Source organism: Trachypithecus francoisi, unplaced genomic scaffold, assembly GCF_009764315.1.
Source record: "Trachypithecus francoisi isolate TF-2019V2 unplaced genomic scaffold, Tfra_2.0 Lachesis_group15, whole genome shotgun sequence".
Taxonomy (NCBI): Eukaryota; Metazoa; Chordata; class Mammalia; order Primates; family Cercopithecidae; genus Trachypithecus; species Trachypithecus francoisi.
This window is the reverse complement of record NW_022681460.1, coordinates 53,082,007-53,105,048: the sequence shown is the minus strand read 5'-3', so window position 1 is coordinate 53,105,048 and position 23,042 is coordinate 53,082,007. Positions and strand designations below refer to the sequence as shown.

Genomic DNA, 23,042 nt, shown 5'->3' with positions numbered 1-23,042 from the left:
TTGAAGGTCTGTTTTGATAATAGCTTCAGTATTTGATAAAATGATAGGCTAAATTGAAAATTGTAGTTTGAAACATAAGAAATTTGTTTGTAAATACTATTACATATTTAAAGAAAATTTTATCTTTTATACTTATAGGTTAACCAAACATTAATTTTATTTTGTTAGTTTTTTGAGATAGAGTCTCACTCTGTCACCTAAGCTGGAGTGAAGTGGTGCAATTTCAGCTCACTGCAACCTTTATCTCCTGAGTTCAAGCAATTTTCCTGCCTCAAAGGAGCTGAGATTACAGGTGTGAGCCACCATGCCACGCTAATTTTCTTTTTTTGTATTTTTAGTAGAGACGGTGGTGGGGGGGGGGGTGTTGTTTCACCATGTTGGCCAGGCTGGTCTTGAACTCCTGACCTCAAGTGATCCGCCAGCCTCAGCTTCCCAAAGTGCTGGGATTACAGACATGAGCTATCATGCCTGGTCTTGAACATTAATTTTAAAAAAGCCAAAATCCTTATTTCCTTGCAAAAACTACTATACTTAAAAATAGATGTAGTACAACTTACAAGTTAAATTCAAAGTCTTAGTGAAAACTACATATAAAAAATGACAACTTTAATAAATTGAATACTAATTAAAATAAATGAAATGTATTGAGTTTCAAGAAAAAAAGTCCACCTCTGACACTAAAAACACTGACAACAAGGATACCCACTATCAGTAGTATTGTTTAATAATAAATTGGAGATCGTGACAAAGGGACAAAACAGAAAAAGAAAATAAGATGTATAAGAGTATAAAAATTGTTATCTGCAGGAAATATGATTTTCTATATAGAACAACCCACAATAATCTAGATCAGTGGTCCCCAATCTTTTTGGTACCAGGGACCGGTTTTATGGAAGACGCTTTTTCCATGGACCTGGGTTAGGTGTGGGGACGGGATGGTTTCAGGATGATTCAAGCGCATTGCATTTATTGTGAACTTTATTTCTATTATTATTACATTGTAACACATAACAAAATAATTATACAACTCACCATAAAGTAGAATCAGTAGGAGCCCTGAGCTTGTTTTTGCAACCAGACAGTCCCATCTGGGGGTGATGAGAGACAGTGACAAATCATTAGGCTTTAGAGTCTCATAAGGAGCGTGCAACCTAGATCTCTCACATCCGCAGTTCGGAGAGCATTTGTGCTCCTGTAAGAATGCTACTGCTGATCTGACAGGAGGCGGAGATCTGGGGTAATGCAAGCAATGGGGAGCAGCTGTAGATACAGATGAAGCTTCGTTTGTTCACCTGTTGCTCACTCCCTGTTGAGTGGTCTGGTTTGTAACAGGCCACGAACTGGTACCAGTCCATGGCCCGAGGTTTGGGGATCCCCGATCTAGATAACCTATCTAGAAAATGTAATTTCAAAACATACATTTGCACAATAGCATCAGAAACTATATATGAATCATAGGGATAATGGCAAATAAAATTTTGTAATGGCGTTGTGAAAAAGAAAAAAAGGTAGGACTGTTTTTCTAGTTATTAAGATTGATTACGGCACTTTAGTCATTAAAATAGTATAGGACTGAGGTGAGACAAAACGGATACAAAAGAAAAGAGAGTAAATAAACTTTTACATATGTGGGGATTTGGTATATGAAAAAGAGGGCATTTCCATGGAGAAAGGATTGGCTATTCAATATTTACTATGCCAATATTCACTGTACAGTGCTAGCCACACTGTAAAATATAAACATATATCTCTACTCCATGCCAAACACAAAAATAAATTCCAGCTAGACTGAATATCTATATGTGAACAACAAACCTTTGTTTTAGAAGAAAATACAGAGTATGTTTCAGACTTTGGGTAAGAAGAGATTTCTTAAAACAAGATAATTTATAAATAAAAAAAGAAAAAATGATAAAACTATATTAAAATTAAGATTTCTGTACAACAAAAAACATCATTGATGATATCTTTAAAAAAGCAACATATATAACATAAAAGATTAGTATCTGAAATACAGAAAAAAGTTCTATAAATCATTTTGAAAAACACAAAGCTCAATTAACAAAGGAAAAAAAGGTACAGTGGAATTTAAAAGACAAGAAAACATGGATAGCCAAAAGGACAAAAACATTCTACTTCATTGATCAGGAAATGCAAAATCAAACAATACAGAAATTATTTTACACCCATTAGCTTGACAAAAATTTTAAAAGAAGCCTATCAGGACCCAATGCAGTGGCTCATGTCTGTAATCTTAGCACTTAGTGAGGCTGAGGTTGGGGGACTGCTTGAGCCCAGGTGTTCAAGATCAGCCTGGGCAATACTGTGAGACCCCATTTCTACAAAGAAAAATTTTTTAATTAGCTGGGTGTGGTGGCACACACATGTGTTCCCAGCTACTTGAAGGGCAGAGGTGGGAAGATCGCTTGACCCTGGGAGGTTGAGGCTTGCGGTGGGCTGTGATCGTGCCACTGCACTCTGGTCTGGGCAACAGAGTGGGATTCTGTCTCACAAAACAAAACAAACAAACAAACAAACAAAAAACAAAACAAAAAACCACGCCTATCAATATTAAGTTTTGTCAAGGATGTGGGGAAATGAAAATTCCCATGAACTGCCAGTGGGAGTGTAAACTGGTAAAATATAACATTTTAGAGAACAACTTGAAAAATGTGATCCTGTGTATATCCTATAACTCAGCAATTCCACTTCTCTGAATTTATGAGTGAACCCTAAAGAAAATGGCACATATCTGGAGATACGTATAATGATGCTCACTGCTGCACTGCTTGCAACAAAAAAAAAAATTTAAAAAAGACATAAATATACATTAACAGGGACTGGATAAATAAGTTGTATCATATTCATACAATGAAACACTATACACCAGCTAAAATTTAAAAACAAGATCTACATTTAGCAACATAGATAAGCTCTGAAAATATATTGAGTAAAATAGAAAGCAAGTTACAGATAGTAAGATATCTTCTATGTAACATTTTTTTAAAAGGCAAAGACAATATATGACTGTGCCAAGAGCATTTTCACAACCTATGTGATATTTTATTTCATTGAAAAAGAAAAAAACTAAAGCAAATTAGGTAAAATGTTAACATTTGTTCGTTCCAAGGGGTAGTTAAAAAGCGTATTTATTTTGTTACTTATTTTTTGTTTGAAATTTGTAATTTTTTTTTTTTTTTTTTGAGACAGAGTCTTGCGCTGTAGCCCAGGCTGGAGTGCAGTGGCCAGATCTCGGCTCACTGCAAGCTCCGCCTGCCGGGTTCACGCCATTCTCCTGCTTCAGTCTCCCGAGTAGCTGGGACTACAGGCGCCCGCCACCTCGCCCGGCTAGTTTTTTTGTATTTTTTAGTAGAGACGGGGTTTCACCATGTTAGCCAGGATGGCCTCGATCTTCTGACCTCGTGATCCGCCCGTCTCGGCCTCCCAAAGTGCTGGGATTACAGGCTTGAGCCACCGCGCCCGGCTGAAATTTGTAATGTTTTTTAAAATGACACGTAATTTTAATATCTTACCCCATATATGTATATATTCATGTAAAATATGGATAAGGAAAATAAGTAGAAAAATAAGAATAAAGTCAGTAGTGAGACCGGTTTATAAAATTCATATTGTATATTGCATATATTGCTAGAGTTGGCTCATAAATCTTTCAAGAAGAGCAAAATGAATATAGATTCAGCAATTATTGGTTTTTAAAAATCTATCCATTAATATATGTCAGAAATACTAGAGATTTAGTCATTCAAAGCATACTACAGTAAATTTGGAGACACCAAAAACAGAAAAACTGGAGAAAATACTGAAGAGTAAACTTGATTTAAGTGGTTTACTCATTTATTCCTGAAAGATGGAAGCAATAACATAGAAAAAAGGGTGATGGTATTTTGAGAATAGTATGTATGACAGTGTTTCAGAAAATACGTTTTTGAAAGGTTGAAAAGAGTATCATTCAAATCAATCTTGTTAAGGAATTCAAATGACCTTGTTAAGGAAAGCTTAAAAATAAAATATACAGATTCAAATTTAAGAGCTTTCATGATTCATTTGGGCAATACACATACACCACACACATAAAAGTACACACATATAGTACTTGGTTGACAAGACATTTTTCAACAAGCCAAAAGAAAAACTAAGGAAGCATTTAGAGGTAAAACTGCTTATGTTACTATGTAGTAAATAATTAGTATAATTTCCTTTAAAAACTTAAGTTGAAGTCAGTTATCACAGAAAGAGATATTTTAAGTTTCCATGGCTTCAGTGTTTCATTGTAGAGAAGGGTCAAACTATTGTGGAAAAATCACAGGTAGATTTTTGCAACCTTGTAAGACTAGGCAAAAAAGTAGCAAAAAACAAAAACAAAAACAAACAAAAAAACAGAAAAACAGCAATGTAGACAAATAACAAGGTAATTCAATTGGAGAATAATATTCTTAATTGTAGAAAGTCTTCCTAACAATTTGCACTTACAGCACTCAGCCAATTGCACATGCTGACAACAGATAACTAAAATGGAACTGTTAGTCCGGTTTTCTGATACATTCCAGATAAAGTTCTCCCTGGCCTCATCTTTAGGCTGACTTCAGGTCGCTCTCTCAAGGAACAGTTTTGAAGAATGGTACCAATATAGTTGTACGGATTCAGTACAATGGTCTTTAAAAAAAAGTTTTTTACCTTTTAATATTACTGATCAAAATAATTTCAGATCCAGCAGAAACTTTATTAATAAAAATATAAATGTCAGCACAGACCTTATACCTTTTACAAAAAAAATGACTAAAAAATGGATCATAAACCTATACACAAAACACAAAGCTATAAAAGCTCTGGAAGACAAGAGAAAATCTAAATGACCTTGGGTATGGCAATGACTTTTTAGCTGCAACACCAAAAGCATGATACATGAAAGCTGGACTTCACTAAAATTAAAATTTTCTGCTTTGCAAAAGACACTATTAAGAGAATGAAAAGACAAGCCACAGACTTGCAGAAAATATTTGCAAAATGCAGATCTGATATAGGACTTGTGTGTCCAAAATATACAAAGCGCTCTTAAAACTCAACAGTAAACTGGGCATGGAGGTGCATGCCTGTAGTTCCAGCTACTTTGGAGGCTGAGGCAGGACTGCTTGAGCCAAGGGGTTTGAGGTTACAGTGAGCTATGATATCACCACTGCTCTCCAACCTGGGTGACACAGCGAGACCCTGCCTCTATAAAACAAAAACACTCAACAGTAATAATAATTTTTAAATGGACAAAAAATCTGAACAGACACCTCACCAAACATGATATACAGGCAGCAAATAGGCACATGAAAAGATGCTCAACATATGTCATTGGGGAATCACCAATTAAAACAATAATGAGATACCATTACATACCTATCAGAGCAGCTAAAATCCAAAACACTAACACCACCAAATCCTGGCAAAGATGCGGCACAACAGGAACTCTCATTCATTGGTGGGAAATAGAAAATGGTACTGCCGCTTTGAAAAACAGCTGTGAGTTTCTTACAAAGCTAAACATAGGGTTACCAGCAATCATATTCCTAGATGAGTTAAAAACTTATGCCCAGAAAAAGCCTGCACATAAATTTTTAGGACACTTTATTCATAATTGATGAAAACTGGAAGCAACTAAGATGTCCTTCAAAAGGTGAATAAGCAAACTGTAATATATCCATACAATGGATTATTTTTCAGTGATAAAAACAAATGAGCTCTCAAGCCATACATATAAAGACATAAAATAACTATAAATGCACATTGCTAAGTAAAGGCACCAGTCTAAAAGGCAACATTAATGCATGATTCCATGGTCCATGGCCAAAGTTAGCAAAACCTCTCAATATCTGTTTCCTAATTAATTACTCTTCTAAAATGTAACTTGAATGTTTACCGATCTAAAGAAGTTCTTCTAAATTCCATAACATCTATTTATACATTGCAGCCAAAAAAGGCAGACTTTCTTTTTTTTTTTTTTTTTCCTGAGACAGAGTCATACTCTGTCGCCCAGTCTGCAGTGCAGTGGTGCGATCTTGGCTCACTGCAACCCCAGCTCCTCCGCCTCCCGGGCTCAGGTGATTCTCCTGCCTCAGCATCCTAAGTAGTTGGGATTACAGGCATGCGCCATCATGCCCGGCTAATTTTTGTACTTTTAGTAGAGACGGAGTTTCACCTTTACTCCACCAAAAGTTTCTTATCAAGATCCCAATGACCTCCATGTTGCTAAATGTAGTGGTCAATTATGAATCCTCATCTCATTAGACCTACAGCAACATTTAACATAACTTATTTTTCCTTCCTCCTTAATCACTTTCTTCATTTCGCTTCTAGGACACCTACTGAACAGTGGGTTTTCCTCTGTTCACTGGCTGCTCCTTCACAGTCACCTTTGCATAGAACTCCAAATCCACCCAAACTCCATGGAATATCTCTTTTGGTGATATCAACAACTGCTATCAAAACACTACTATAAAACCCAAAATTATATCTATTGCCAGCTCTTTCTCCTCACTTCTGGACTCATTTATTCAACTGCCTCCTCCACCTCCACATCTCAATGTGAATTTCTTAGAGGCATCTCAAACTTAACATGGCCAAGCTAAAATACCAACCTTTCCTCTCTCTCCCATTCATAAATCTGCAGACTTTCCCGTAACAGTAAATGGCACTTCCTCCATTGTAGTTGCTCAGGTTAGAAACTTTGAAGTCATTTTTGACTCTTACTGTCACACAATCTGTCAGCAAAATCTGTTGGTTATACTATCAAAACGTATCCAGATTCTCTCACCTGGATTATTACTTTAGTTTCCAACCAGTCTCTCTGTTTCTACTCTTGCTTCCCCATGGTCTAATGCTCAATACAATTTAAAAGAAATATTCATTTCAGGCCAGTTGCAGTGGCGTCTGCCTCTAATCCCAGCACTTTGGAAGGCAGAGGCAGGAGGATCGCTTGAGGCAATCACTTGAGGAGTTCAAGACCAGCCTGGGCAACACAGTGAGACCCCGTCTCTATAAAAAGACAAAAAATATCTCCACTTTTATGTAATTTCAGTTAAAAACAAAAAAAAAGGAAAAAATACAAAATTAGCTGGGCATGTTGGTACATGCCTATAGTCCCAACAACCTGGGCGACTGAGTTGGCAGGATTACTTGAGCCCAGGAGTTCAAGGATGCAATGAGCTATGACTTCACTCCAGCCTGGGTGACACAGTGAGACTCTGCCTCAGGCAAAAAAAAAAAAGAGGCCAGGCACGGTGGCTCATGTCTGTAATCCAGCACTTTGCAAGGCTGAGGTGGGTGGATCACTTGAGGTCAGGAATTCGAGACCAGCCTGACCAACATGGTGAAACTCTGTCTCTACTAAAAATACAGAATTAGCCAGGTATGGTGGTGCATGCCTGTAATCCCAGCTACTTGGGAGGCCGAGGATGAAGAATTGCTTAAACTTGGGAGGTGGAGGTTGCAGTGAGCCAAGATTGTGCCATTGCACTCCAGCCTGGGCAACAAGAGCAAAACTCCATCGAAGAGAGAGAGAGAAAGAAAGAGAGAGAGTGAAAGAAAAGTAGTCATTTTTAAAAAGTCAGATCATGCCCTCATCTGCACAAAACTCTCCAATGCTTTCCCAACTCAATTAAAAATGTTAGTCCTTTCAGTCACGTATATGTTCTCCCACCATTACTTCCTTTCTCTGTGACCTCATGTTATTCTCTTTGTACTCATTGTGCTCCAGCCACACTAGCCTTCTTGCTATTTCTCAAATGTGCACTCAGGCTCCTGCCCAAGGCCTTTGCACTAACTCTCTTCATTAGAATGCTATTTGCCCAGGCATCTATATGGTTTATTCCCTCCCCTACTTCATATCTCCTCAATTGTCCCCTTCTGGATTAGGTCTTTTCTAACCACCTTATCTAAAAGCAAACCTAGCCCCTCACATCCTGACACTCCCCATTCCCCTTCCCAGTTGTTTTATTCTCCACTGCATTTGTCTTCATTTCATTTACTAAATGTTTTACATATTTATTTACTATCTCTTCTCAGTAGAATGCAAGCTCTATGACAGTAGGAATTTTTATATATTGTGGTCAGTGCTGTATCCTCAATGTCCTGTTATATAAAAGGGACTCAACAGAGATTTGTTGAGTAAATGCGTGGGTGAAATGGAACATGAGAACCAATGACTGAAAAATGGTCTGTATGGTTGATCTGGAGAGCAGTATATGAAGTGAGTCTGAAAGAGTACCAGATGATGTCAGGCTTTATAAAGGAGTTTTGCCTTTATTTTAACAGTAGCAGGACACCACTGAATAGTTTTCACCAAGAGAAAATCTGATCAGATCTGCAGTTTCAAAAAAATCATTCTGGTAGCTATAATGGAGAACTAATGGAGGAGGGTCATTGTGAATAACTGCTACTGCAGTGGTCTTGAGAGATTACAGCAGTTTGAAGACAGGTGGAGAGAAAAATATATTTGAAGGATATTTTGGGAGATAAGATTGGCAGAACTTGGTAATAATTTAGCCATAGAAGTATGAAGGGCAAGAAGAAATAAAGAATAATGTTTAGCTTTCAAATTTTCACAAGTAGATGGATGGTAGTGTCCTTTGCTGAAATAAGGAACACTGAAAAAGAATCAGATTCGTAAGAGATAACTATACATTTGATTTTAGGAATGTTGAGTTTGAGATGCTTTTGAGATATCCAAGAAGAAATATCCAAGAGATAGATATGTGAAAGCTGAGAGGTGAAGCTGAATGGAGCTATTCATTTGAGAGTCATAAGTGTTGGTGAAGCCATGGATACACATGAGATCATATTTAACTACGGGATAAAAAGGCACCCAGCCTTAAGAAACTACCCTACCCTTTCTGGGCTGGATAAAGGATGATCATCCCAAAAAGGAGATAAAAACGGAATGGTTTTGTTTTGTTTTCTCAATCACACTCATAAGTTATTCCCTTTTTAAAATTCGGATTCAAACTAGAAGTGTTAGAATGTAACAGGCTTTTGAAATTCGACCAATTCATCAGAACTATGCATCTATTCAAAAATAGTTCACTTACAGAAACAATGTAAAGAATTCACAGTATCTGTCTCTTTGTAGCTTCAAAGTACATCAATACACAAAAAGCACCCTTCCCTTCCCACCCCACACCGCCAAGTATGTATGATTTGGCTTACTGACGTTTCCTGAAAGTACCCTATCTCTCGCTCTGGGCCTTAGCATATGCTGTTCTTTTGATCTTCATTTCCCCTGGGATGAAGATTTCCCTGGCTTTCCAAGACTGGGCTAAGTGATCTCCTTCTAGGCATCCCAGTGATATCATATAGTATTGTAACTGTATGTCTAACAACTGGGTCCTCTTAACTGGATAAGACTTGTCTTTCTCATTGTTGTATATTCAGTGCCTAGCAAGATGAAATTTTTAGAATTTAATGTAATGCAATTCTGCAACGTAAAGAATTAAAATCTACACCGATTATCAGTCCACTGATGGCCGTTCAAACCTCGACTTTTCTCAAATAATGACTTTTTAAAAGCAAATAAAGCCCAGAACATCCCTAAGCAAAGGCAAACAAAGGTGCAAAAGCGCAGAGATCCCAAATCCACCCCGCGCCTGTCCACAGAAAAGGGTGGAAGCAGAAGCAGCAGCCCGAAGCTCGTTTCCACAGCATCCTTCCTTCTTGGCCTTAGGCCGCTCCCTGCGACCCTCGGGATCAGGATCCCTAAATCCTCGCCTCACCCACCACACCCCGTGCTTGGGCAGCTGGACTAGTCCTTCCCACGCAAGTCACTGGAAAAATCCTTGGACTAAGGGAGGCCACCCTAGATGGCTTCGTCTCCAAAATCCCAGAGGAAATGGAGGAAGAAAAAACCCTGTCAAGGAAAGGTGACAACCCAGCCTACAGTGCTTACCAAGCAGACGCTCTCAGTCAGCCCCTGCCACCGCTAACCGTTGGTTCGCGGGCAGCCACAGGCGACGTCGCGGTGGCCTCTGGGGATTGTAGTTTCTGTCGCAAACAAAACGCGCCGGCAGCATCAAAACTACATTCCCCACAAGTCAACGCGAAGACGTCCCACCGACTTAAATCTGGGGTTTGGAGTAATAAAGAGGCCGTCACTACTTTTACGGTGATCTTAAATGTAGACTCAATTTCGTCCAGGAGTCCCTTAGCGCCCTTTTTCTTTGTCGTGCTTGTTTTGTGTGTGACGAAGTCTCAGTGTACTTCTACGCCTTACTTTTTCCTTCCCCTTCTCCAGGACACACGCCAAACATCCGGGAACAGAAACCGCCCCAGGGCGCAAGCTTAGAGCCTCCGGAGGCGCTTGTGCCCTGTTCTAAGTCACGCATGCGTAGCAGCCGGCAGCGGTTGGCAGCCGCGCGCGGCGCACTGGGGGTCCGGAGGTAGCCTGCCAGAGGGCGGGGCTTTTTCCAATGGCTTTGCCTCGGCGGGTCGCGTCTGCCTGGGCGGGGAAGGCGGCGCTGGGGCCGGGGTGGCTCCCGGTTTGTGCCGGGCGGAGAAAGGGGAGGGGCTGGGGGTGAGGACCCCGTCTCCCCTCCCTGCTCCCGCCCTCTGGGCTGATCCCCACCGATGGGGCTGGGCGAAGGGCGGGCTTTGCGCCTTGGGCCCCGCAGCCCCGCCAGCTCCGCGGCCCAGCCCTGCGTTCGAGGATTGCCAGGGCCGCCCTATGCCCTCTGCCTCGGCGGTGGTGGGCGAGGGTGCAGGGATCGGAGAAGTAGCGTCTTCCCGGGGATCCGGAATTGGCGGGGCTGGGGACGCTTTTTTTCACCGCCGCCCGCCGGGACAGTGGCTGCCCGAGACTGCCGCCCTCCAGCAGCGCCCAAGCCTCCGGCCGCTGCGGCCAGTGGGCCAGAGTTCGGCGAGCCTTCCCTGCCGGCGCCCGACCGGCTGCTGAGGCGCTGGGAGGAGCTGCGGAGGGCGGGGACTGGTGTCGGAGGAGGGGCGGGGTGGGAAAGCTCGAGAGAACCCGGTGGCTGCACAGACAAAAAAGCCCCGAATGGCTGGAGGGCGTTCAACTGTTACCAGCCTTTTGGGGCAGAGCACGGATTTGACAGCTCCACAACGTGAGGATATCCGCTGACCCCGCGAGACGGAGGAGAACGCTTCCCCGAAATTCTCAGTCCACCAAAGCCAGCGCTGCAAGGTTGCAACTTTCCAACTTTGTTTTCCAGAAAGAAGACTGCCCTTTAGTGTACAAGGAGAGGGTGAGAGGGTGATCTAGCTTGTAGATCGGCTGAAGACACCAGTGGTTCCAAATGTTACCCATATGTGTGTTTTCATGACGATTTGATTTCTCTGATTTTATTTTTACATTTTTCATTTTAAAAACACAGAGTGATTTTGGGGGGCATGCTGAAAGGTAACTGAAGACCGCAAAGGAAAAACTATTGTCATGGCTGAAGGAGAGAATGAAGTGAGATGGGATGGACTGTGCAGTAGAGATTCAACTACTAGAGAGACAGCACTGGAAAACATTAGGCAAACCATTTTGAGGAAAAGCGAGTGTCTTCGTTCGGTGAAAGAAACACTTCATCGTCCATCAGACGGGCTTTCAAATACCGAGTCTTCGGATGGGTTGAATAAGCTACTTGCTCATCTACTTATGCTTTCTAAGAGGTGTCCCTTCAAAGATGTAAGAGAGAAAAGTGAGTTTATTCTGAAGAGCATCCAGGTAAGGAAGAGCATTTTAAATACAACTGTCTCTCTAGTACAGTGACATTTTATTTGCAATTATTCACGTTGTGTTTGTTTCTATTAGGTGATTATGTAAACTTTAATTATGAGTTTACATCTTTAAATTAGAGTGTTCTGTAAGTAAACAGGTAGCGTTTTTCTAGAGTTTTAGGCAGAAGCTGCTTTGCTCCTGGAAGAATATATGAAAACTACAGTTAATTCCAAGTAAATAGTTGTTTTTCCTTATATTTCTTTTTACATGTTCATGGGAAATGTAGCCAGTGTGTTTTTTCACATTGTCACAGTGTTCTGAGTGGAAAGGCTCACATTTAAAAGCCTCTAAAATGATAAAAGATATTAAATGTTTCCTAGTCAGCCTGTTCAATATAATTGGCGGAACAATTTTCTCTTATTTTTAAAAACAAAACAAACCAGGATGTGTTCTCTAAATGCAACCTCTCTTTTTTCAAGAAGAGAATTATATAAATAATAAAAAGCTCTCTTAAAAAAGCTAACATCTTCATGTTGAAAAGGTGGACCCAGATGGGGTATTTGATAGAAACACTTTTATGGCAAATTGCTCAACCAGCTTTCTCTGTGTTTGCCTGAATTGTTTCTTTTTCACATGTGTAGCTATTTAAGATATGAGTGCAGCAGGTTAAAAATATTATAGTTTTTCCTCCATTTTGTTCATAATTTGTCCTGTTTTATTACAAGGTGTGTTAGAAGACTTTTTTTAAAAAAAGTTTTTAGATATTGAGAATATTCAGTAACACCTTATATATGCTTGTCAATCTTTACATTTCTCAATCCACGTGTGCTGTCCACAGTCATGTATGAGAGGTTTTTAAAATTTAAAATGTACTTGGGTAACTATGTAAGTTAAAATTGACAGTTTTTATATACTGGCTTGAATTTAGTTTAAAGCAACAGAAAAATAATATCCACAAAATGAAGACTCTATTTAAGTTGGGATATTCCTTCTCACTAACACTTTGGAAACAATTGTTACAATTCAGAGTTCCCAGAGAGGAATTAATATACTAGGTAACTGAAGTTTACCCTTTGAAACACAAAAAGTTATTTCTCTATCTTCTAGACTGTAGTGGCTATAACAACCATTTTTGTCCATAATGGGGTCATCATTAAGCATATCAAGTATTGTTGTGCAGCAAAGGGTGGAGGACTGACTATATGATCCATTAGTTTTTATATTTTTTGTGTGTAATTTTTATAGTTTTTCTCTTGTGTCCTTTGCCATCAGGATACTTGACTTTGGTCTCTTCCTGATCTTTCATTTTGCTGCTTAATTTATATTAGAATAGGAAACCAGATAACCGATTTTGTTAAGAGTTATATTGAAAATAAAAGTGAGCAGGCTCTGGGGAGTATAGTATCAAAGGATTTCAATATAATGATAAATAAATGGATACTGGACTCAGAGTTGGGTTCAAATTCCGCTCCTTTACTAATGTCCTTGCCTGTAACCTTGGGCAAATTCCTTGATATTTCTTAGCTTGAATTTCCACGTCTGTAAAATGGGAATAACAACACAGAGCTCTTGTGAGAATCAAATGAGATGTAAAATGCTCTGGTATATATAGTAGATGCTCCTCTGCCTTTCATAAGTGAAATACATAGACTATACGATATATATTTCAAGACTCATTCATCCTGCAAAAGGACTCAAGAATTTCCTTTCCTGGGAAGGTTCCCTATAGACATACTCTTTTTTTGCATCTCTGCATCTATTGTAAAATTATAACAGGCACTTTACTTATATTGTGTTATAAGCACATGCTTATGTGTCTGTCTCCCATAGGAAGGCTGTGAGTTCTTAAGAGTATTGGCTGGGACCTGGAAGCTACTAAATAAATATCCAGTGGATGAACAAATTTATACTTTCCTTCTTTCTGTTTTTCATCAGTAGTCTGAATAGATGAAGTTTTCAGTTTAGGGAGTTTCCACCCAGCATCATTCATTTATGCATGCAGTTATACAACAAATGTTTATTGAACCCCTGCTGAATGTCATTCTGAGAACTGAGGACCAGTGGTAACAATTTTGACATTATACCAAAGGTAAACAGACCATAAAGAAGTAAACAAATAAAAAATTTAATTTTAGATAGTAAGGGAAGCTTTCCTGAGGCAATGACATTTAAGCAAAGACATATGAATGAATAAATATTATCCATGTAAAGGTGAGATTTGTGAGGGGACATTCCAGACATAGGGAACAATATGTATGAAGGCCTCATGACAAGGAGAGCAAATGAGTTCTAGGAGCTGAAAGTAATGCAATATGGCTGGGGCAGACAGTTTGAGGGTGGCATGAATAGCTTAAGAGGACATACTCTGGAGTTTGGCAGACCTGGCTCTGGTACTGTCATGTGTCACTTAATGATGTTGATACACTCTGAGAAATGCATCATTAGGTGGTATCATGTTTGTGTGAATATCGTAGGGTGAAATCACACAAACCTAGATGGTATAGCCTACTATATACCTAGGCTATGTGGTATATAGCCTGTTGTTTCTAGGCTCAAACCTGTACAGCATGTCACTGAACTGAATACACTTTAGCAATTATAATACAATGGTAAGTATTTGTGTATCTAAACATAGAAAAGGTAGAGTAATAATATAACATTACAATTGACCCTTGAACAGCATAGGTTTGAACTGCATGAGTCCACTTATAGGAAGATTGTTTTTTCAATAGAACTTATACTAAGTTGGGTGGGGTGGCTCACACCTGTAATCCCAGCACTTTGGAAGGCTGAGGTAGAAAGATCTCCTGAGGTTAGGAGTTGGAGACCAGCTTTAACAACATAGCAAGACCCATCTCTACAAAAAGTTAAGAAAAAAAAATTAGCTGGGTGCAGTGGAGCACACCTGTAGTACCAGCTACTCAGAAGGCTGAGGCAGGAGGACCTCTTGAGCCCAAGAGTTCGAGGTTGCAGTGAGCTATGATTGTGTCATTGCCCTCCAGCCCTCTGGTGACAGAGCAAAACCCTGTTTCAAATAAACAAACAAAAGTTACACTTGAGTGTGCCTGCCTTTTCTGCCTCTCCTTCTGCCTATTCCACCTCTATCACCCGTGAGATAACATGACCAACCCCTCCTCTTGATCCTCCTCATCAGTGTACTCAAACTGAAGACCATAAGAATGAAGATCTCTATGATTATCTATGTCCACTTAATGAATGGTAAATATATGATCTCTTCATTATGATTTTCTTAATAACATTTTCTTTTCTCTAGCTTATTGTATTGTAAGAATACAGTATATAATATGTATAACATACAAAATATGTGTTAATGGACTATTTATATTATCAGTAAGGTTTCCAGTCAACAGTAGGCTATTGTTGGCTAAGTTTGGAGGGAGTCAAAAGTTATACACAGATTTTCAACTATGTGGAGGGTTGGCCCCCTAACCCCCTTGGTGTTTAAGGGTCAAGTGTGTAATCTTATGAGACCACTGTTGTATATGGGGGGTCCGTCATCAGCTGAAATGTTACGCAGTGTGGGACTACTTTATTAGCTCTACAACTTTGCATAAGTTACATAATCTCTCCTTAATTCAGTTTCCTCATCTGCAAAATGAGCATGATGCGTATGATTCCTGCCTCACAATGTTGCTGTGAGAATAAAATAAATGATGTTTGCAAAGCATAGCACAGTGCCTAGCATATAAGGAATGCTCAGTTAATGTTAGGTATGCCTGCTATTACTAGGCAGAAACCAGACCCCAGAGGGGCTTGTAGGCTATGTTAAGGGTTGTGGACTTTATCATAGAAATAATGGAAGCCACTGGGGGATTTTGAGCAAGGTAGTGTAGTGATTGATAGTGCGTCAGAAGGATCACTCTAGAGAATGGATTTCCATGGTCAAAAGTGGATGTGTGACATCATTTGGGAGGTTGTCCTAGTAGCCTATGACAAAAGTGATAGCGGACTAGGATATGAGGTAGGGCAGGAGAGAGTGGAAAAAATTAAAATGGGTCTGGTAGATATCAAGGAGTTAGAAACCACAGGATATACTATTTAGTTGGATTTAGAAGATGAGGAAAATAACAAAATTAAGCATGGCTCTAAAGTTTCTGGCTTGAGGTACTTGGTGAATTGTGCAATTGTTTTCTGAGACAAAAGAGGGGCAGGGGGTCAATTTAGGGGAAAAATGAATGCTGTTTTAGACATGTTGAGTTTAAGTTGTCTATGAGACATCTAAGTAGAAATAGCTCCTAAATGAATTTCTGCCCCCGATACCACTCTTCTAGTTCTGTCATTGCTCTCTCTCACTTCTCCAGATTAAACTCACCCTCCACTTTTATCTCTCTCCTCCACGTAGCTGTAGAGCCATTTATCTAAAATGAAAATCTATGTAACTTTATTGGCAAAAGCCCTTTAGAATAAAATTGAATTTAAACTTCTTAATGTCACATAGTACCCAGCATTATCTGGCTTTCACTTACCTCTCCAGCTTCACTGCCTACCATTTTAGCTTCAGCCTCGCATGAGAAAGCAAATATTAATTCAAATGTAGCACTCCATAATGCTTTCTGTTATTCATTAGTAGAGCAGCAAAAGCTGCCGTGCATATGCAATTTCTGCAGCTGCTCCTCAAGGCCCTGAATTGCTGTGGGTCAGCTCAGAGGGCTATAGTTGGCAGGGGAGAAATGGTGACAAGGTGGTAGAATGGATTCAATTCCAAGGAGCTAAATCTATTTAAAAAAAACACGTTGGGAGATAGCATCTTTTGTTTATACCCCGTTCTCGATTTATTGATTCCACATCAACATGTTTAAATATACTGACATTTTTGAGAAATATTCTGGGCCAGACAGGCACTGTTCTTGGGACTTGAAGATCAGTGTGTTGTTTCCTGCTTTTGAAGAAGGTTTTCTATTCTCATCCAAGGCTTTATTTATATTAGGTTTTTAAAGAAACTTAAGAAGAATTACACCTTTTGATACTCTGGATTCTCTAAATAAGGGAATGGTAGTATTAATACTGGCCCACTTTACTAATATAGTCTACTGGTGAACTATAGTCTTGATGATAGATGTAATTAAGGAGAAAAATGTGAGAGCACATATGTATCAAAAGATTTTGAGGCGTATCCAGAATAGCCAAGTACTTTTCCAAGAATGGTCATTTGATCATATTTTCATAAGTTTGCCAGCAATCAATACCGTCTGAAAGTAAATTGGCTTAAGATAGAAAATTTAGAATAAGCAACAAAATACTTATCTGTGGTAAGTTGGGTAGAGGAGGCTTTCATTTAGTAAAGTGATTATTACACCCCTCACCTCCAGGAGAAATGAAACTTTCATTGTTGGGTATGAGGCACATTTGTAGCTGTTAGAGCTACAGTTGGAGTTGCAGTATCTAGTTGGTATCCAATTGAGTAATAAATAGATTGAAGATCTAACAATAAGTTTATTATTTCACATAATAAGTCTGGATGTTGGCAGTTCCAAGCTTGATTGATTTATTGGCTCAACTACATTACTTGTCTGCTTTCTTTTTTTCTTCTCCTTTCCTCAGCATAGCAAGTGATGTCTCCATTCCTACAGCATGCTATTCCAAGCACCATGTGCAGACATGACTATCTGCAGCTAAGAAAAGAGTTTCTTCCCAGTGTCTCTCTCTCAGGAAAGAAAAGCTTTCCCAGAAACCCTCTAGCAGACTTCCTCTCAGTTTCTATTGACTGAGATTGGGTCACATGCCCTTTTTTAAGCCAGTCATTGATGAGTAAATTGGGCATTTCTATTTTTAGTTTGGACTAATCAGCATTCTGCCCCTAAGGACCAGGAGACCACCACCCCCACCCCCCACCCCATCACTTGAACAGAAAATTTCTCGATGAATAGAAGCAGGATAGAAGGCAGTCAGGCCTAATTACAGGCTTCCATTAAAACTGCATGTGTATCTAACTACATAATATATCACTTGGTCTATTTATAATTTGGATCTGATTAGATTAGAAGCATACTTAATTCATTTATAGTAGGGCTATAAAATATAACATAACAGATTGGAGACATTCTAGAAGCAGATTTGGTCTTTTTAAATGATTGTTTTGTTTTGATTTTTTTTTTAACTGCCATTTAGTGAGAGCCAAAAGTGTAAGGTAGTGCTTGTCAAACATTCACTGCTGACTCTTAGATATCACAGCAAATATGAGAGTCCTCTTTCAATATTTACACTAAGCTTCTCTCTCCCATACCACTATTTTCTGGCCTTTCTTATTTTATTGATACATTGAGAACTCGGTCCCTTTCCCTCAGAAAGCCTTGTGGCTTACTTCTCAGTGCCTCCTCTCATTCCTGTCTTTGACTGCTTTCCTTCCTTGCTTTTGAGGCTCAGAGAATATTCTTTATTCTCAGGTTTTTTGTCCTTCTTTGGATAAAGAATGTGAAGAAATTGAAGGCAAATCTTTAACTTTTTTTTTCTAAATTGTTTGAAGACAGAGCCAATCTTTTTTAACTTTCTGACTTACAGTAGGAATCATATCTGTACTATCTATACTCAGTGTCTTCTTTATAATATATAAATACATCTTGTCCTATGTTTTGACTCTTCAGAAAGATCAAAATTAACAACAATACTCTTATGTTTTCAGATTTCATCTATTTTATTTTATTTTATTTTATTTTTTGAGATGCAGTCTCAGTCTGTCGCCCGTGTAGTGCAGTGGCGCGATCTTGGCTCACTGCAACCTCTGCCTCCGGGGTTCAAGCGATTCTCCTGTCTCAGCCTCCTGAGTAGCTGGGATTACAGGTGGGCGCCACCACACCTGGCTAGTTTTTAGTAGAGATGGGGTTACACCATGTTGGACAGGCTGGTCTTGGACTCCTGACCTTGCGATCCACCCGCCTCGGCCTCTGAAAATGCTAGGATTACGGGCATGAGCCACTGTGCCCGGCCCAATTTTATCTATTTTATTTCTGTTGCAGTGCCCCCAGTGACCTCTAACATGAAAAAAACTGATTCATTTAAAAAATATTTTTCTAACATAGTTATTTTGTTTACAAATGGGATATAGTATTTTGTACAAAGATGTTAAACACTTGCATAGTAAATTTTACTTTAAGGTCATGGGTTGTTCATGACATCATGAAGGATCCTCTAAAACAATGGCTTAATTAGAATTTTTTTCTCATTTTCAACACTTTGTGTCCTTAAAGTGCTGTATATGCAGACCATTCATGAAGTAAAAGAATTAGAAAATAGGTGTGCTGTTGTCTTTGTTTAGAGTTACATTTATTTTTCTTTTGATAAGCCATTAGAAATTTGCAAAATATCTTTTTACCATTTGAATAGGTAATAAATTAATAATTCAAACTGCTAACTTAAGGATTGTTGAAACTTTGGTCTGACAGAAAGTAGCTGTGGAATCGTGGGTATAATAAAAGATTCTTTTTTTTTTTTTTTTTGAAATGGAGTCTCACTCTGTTGCCCACGCTAGAGTGCAGTGGCATTATCTTGGCTCACTGCAACTTCCACCTCCCGGGTTCAAGCAATTCTCCCTGCCTCAGCCTCCCGAGGAGCTGGGATTACAGGCATGTAATTACACTAAAAACTACATTAAAATTACACTAAAAATTACACTAAAAACCACTAAATTACAAAAAATGTAGACTAAATTCCACTAAATTACAAAAAAATTTAAAAATTACACTAAAAACTACACTAAAACTAAAAATTACACTGAAAACTAGCCACACCCGGCTAGTTTTTAGTAGAGATGGGGTTTCACCGTGTTGGCAAGGCTCGTCTTCAACTCCTGACCTTAAGTGATCTGCCTGCCTCGGCTTCCTAAAGTGCTGGGATTACAGATGTGAGCCGTCGCGCCCAGCCTAATACAGGATTCTTAATCACTTAAAATTTTAATAAAATGGGCACTACTTCGGGTTATGTGTTAATCATGAAGAATTTTCTAATTTAAAAATAGGCAGTGTTTATATTGTAGCAAATTAGCATCGACTGGAAGGAACCATAGACATGAGAAAAATCTTAGAATTTGTGGAAGAACAGAGTTGATGCTGGTCACGGAGGGCAGCATGCTTAAAATGCTTAGAAGGATGAAAGTGCTGCTGGAAGTACATCAGTACCAAGCAAGCTTTGCCACCAATTCTAATGTCTACTTTGTCAGAATTTCTCAAATCAGTTTATTTTTTCACACCATGGTAAAATATCTAAAATTTTAAATAGAAGTTAGTGGAAAATAGGGTTTACTTTGACACATTGTTTCCAGCTCACATTTACTACATTAAGTGAGAAAGATTTCAAATGACCTTAAGGAATTACCTAGTACTTTAACTAGGCTGGCACAGTATACTCAGGAAATCAGATTTCAAGGATTCTTCAGAGTAGTTGGTGATTGCATTTCTCTGTGTGTGTGTGTGTGTGTGTGTGTGTGTGTGTGTATGTGTGTATGTGACGGAGTCTCCCTCTGTCTCCCAGGCTGGAGTGCAGTGGCGCGATCTTGGCTCACTGGAAGCTCCGCCTCCCGGGTTCACGCCATTCTCCTGCCTCAGCCTCCCGAGTAGCTGGGATTACAGGCGCCCGCCACCTTGCCCGGCTAATTTTTTGTATATTTAATAGAGACGGGATTTCACCACGATAGCCGGGATCGTCTGGATCTCCTCACCTTGTGATCCGCCTGCCTCGGCCTCCCAAAGTACTGGGATTACAGGCATGAGCCACCGCAACCGGCCGGTGATTGTATTTCTAGGGGCATTGACAGACTAGAAATTTAGGTATGAAAACCTTCGCTGGATAGTCACACTTTGGGAACATTATTTTTATGCTTTTTTTTTTTTTTTCCTGTTGGTTGCTACACCAAGTTAAGCCAGTGTCAATAAACATACATGTACCATAAAGTTAGTGTGTGGAAGAAAAAAAAAAAAAACTTTAAAAGATGCGTGTTTTTCTAAAAGTGCGTTTTTCACTGGAGATACTTTGAGAGTTTCTGTAGAATGACTGTTAGGAGCATTTATTAGATTTTCCCAGTTGGTATTATTAAAATCTGTCTATTACAAGTAGACTCACAGTTTGTGGCACACTTTTCAAATAAATAGATTAAAAACAACCTTGAGTTTGTAACAAAAAAAATTCATGTTAAATTTGGCAACACAATAATTATCTGCCTTCTCATGTAAAGAAGATTGTAATGAAATAGGGAATTACCTTGGAAAAACTAGATAATTTTAGCTTTATATTTTACATAAATATTACCTTATTTTTAATTTTAAAAGTTAGAGAAGGTCTTCCTAGAATTATAAATTATTTTATTTATTATAAAATCACCTTAGGACAATTCCTAAGCTTTTATTTATTTTTTATTTGTTTGTTTTTTTTTTTTTTTTTTTTTTTTTGAGACTTTTGCTCTTGTTACCCAGGCTGGATTGCAGTGGCGTGATTTCAGCTCACTGCACCCTCCACCTCAAGGTTCAAGCGATTCTCCTGCCTCAGCCTCCCAAGTGGCTGGGATTACAGGCGCCCGCCACAACGCCTGGCTATATTTTTAGTAGAGATGGGATTTCACCATGTTGGCCAGGCTGGTTTCCAACCCCTGACCTCAAGTGACCCACCTGTCTCAGCCTCCCAAAGTGCTAGGATTACAGGCATGAGCCACTGTGCCCGGCCTAATTCCTAAGCTTTTAAACAATACTAAAGGGAAAAAAAATTTATGACGTGAGCTTTGTGGTTTATATTACCCAAATAAACTTTAATATGTATATGTAATCATTTATTGAATGTACATTAGTGAATATACATTAGTGAATTGAATATTCATTTAGTGAACAGTATTCATTTGGTATTTTAACTTAAAAGTTGTTTAAATTGACAAGCTGACAAATATATATGCCTTAAAATATTAACCATATGGCTAGAATAATTTATTTTATGAGTAATATTTAATAAAGTCTAATTAGAATCTTAGTTTACCTTACTAAAAGTGAGCATTTACTGTTTTGATACCTCTGTGTTTGACAAGCACTGCACACTTGTCTTTACATTTTACATGATTTCATTTTCTAGCTAGTTGGCAGGTGTTAGCTGTCTATAATTATAACTGAGTAATTTTTCAAATGCTATTCATAGCCTAAACACAGCAAGAAATTCTTCCAATCATGTGATAAAGACTGAGCCTTGCAAAATAGTGGTAGAGTAATACGTTCAATGGTACTGAAGGACATATTTAAGAGAAGCCTTTCAAAAGTAAAAAGTGATTTAAATGTTAGGGAGACAGGTTTTCTCACAGTGTAAGATCTCTTGGTCATTGATAGTGATTATACCTCAAATTAAGATGTATCTACTTTCTCATTTAACAAGTTAATGTATACATTGACGGACTTAAATTATAACATGTGACCTTTGTTGATGACAGACATTCTGAGTATGAAAAATTGAAATTTTATTGAGACAATGTAAATTTTACTATTGAACCTAATGAATCATTTCTTCTCATTTCATTCATTAGATTTGTATATGTGTGTTTATCTACTATCTGCCAAACCCTATGCTTATCTATTTTTTGACATGGGAAAGAAAAGGCTATATATACTTCACTTAAGTTTAATAAAGGTCATACTTTAAAAAACAAAAGAAACTTTTTATTTCTGGTTTACTTTATTTCCTGACCACTAAGTATCCAGAGTCTCACTTTGACTAGAGATCTTACTTCAGAATGGTATAAAGATCATGTTGAATTTTCTTACCAGCCATGTGCTCATGAATAAATTAACCTCTACAGTCTCAGTTTCCTCATCTAGTAATTGACATTTTATTATCTCCCTTGTGGTATGGTTCTAAAAATTAAGAGATGACATTGGTAAAGCATTTTGTAAACTTTAGTATACTGTACAAATTTAACTATGAATAAACTCTTTGAACCTTTGTTTACTTATCTGTAAAATGAGAATAATACTACTTCATACAGTAGGTTTGAGGATTATTTGAACATGTAAAGCATGTAGAAGTAAGCTTAACACATAGTAAATGCACGACAAATATTGATGATGGTGATGGTGATGATGATGATGATAATGATGAATTTGATCTAGGTCTTCCATCTAATGAGTCAAACTTGAAACTGCCATTAGTTTAGAAATGGACTTGATTTTTATGTGATTGACTTTCATACATCCCGCACTTTGTATCCACATGTATTGAAAATCCCTAATTGCCTTTTGTACATTAAATTCTATTTTAATACATTGTGTCATAGGGTACCACTGCCCCAGTGTAAGTGTTAGTAGTTGCCCAAAGTGACAGCAGATCTGGAGCAACCAGCCCTTCA

The 23,042-nt window shown here is 38.6% G+C and overlaps 2 protein-coding genes across 16 annotated transcripts in view; one reads left to right on the top strand and one right to left on the bottom strand.

Moving 5' to 3' along the window:
• Positions 1-10,896, bottom strand: part of CEP57L1 (centrosomal protein 57 like 1) — a 70,322-nt gene extending 59,426 nt beyond the window's left edge. For 7 of the 15 annotated variants that reach the window (XM_033234804.1, XM_033234813.1, XM_033234819.1 and 4 more), the window contains exons 1-3: positions 10,153-10,394; positions 9,944-10,038; positions 9,298-9,435 (exon numbers count right to left, since the gene is read on the bottom strand). In XM_033234804.1, coding sequence (XP_033090695.1) covers positions 9,298-9,339 — 42 coding nt within the window. In that variant the 5' untranslated portion in view covers positions 9,340-9,435; positions 9,944-10,038; positions 10,153-10,394. Of the gene's footprint in view, positions 1-9,297; positions 9,436-9,943 lie in introns of all 15 variants that reach the window. The other 8 variants (XM_033234807.1, XM_033234820.1, XM_033234815.1 and 5 more) reach the window with 6 other exon arrangements.
• SESN1 (sestrin 1) overlaps positions 10,673-23,042 on the top strand; it is a 110,523-nt gene continuing 98,153 nt past the window's right edge. The window contains exon 1 of the mRNA XM_033234800.1: positions 10,673-11,722. Coding sequence (XP_033090691.1) covers positions 11,444-11,722 — 279 coding nt within the window. The 5' untranslated portion in view covers positions 10,673-11,443. The remainder of the gene's footprint in view (positions 11,723-23,042) is intronic.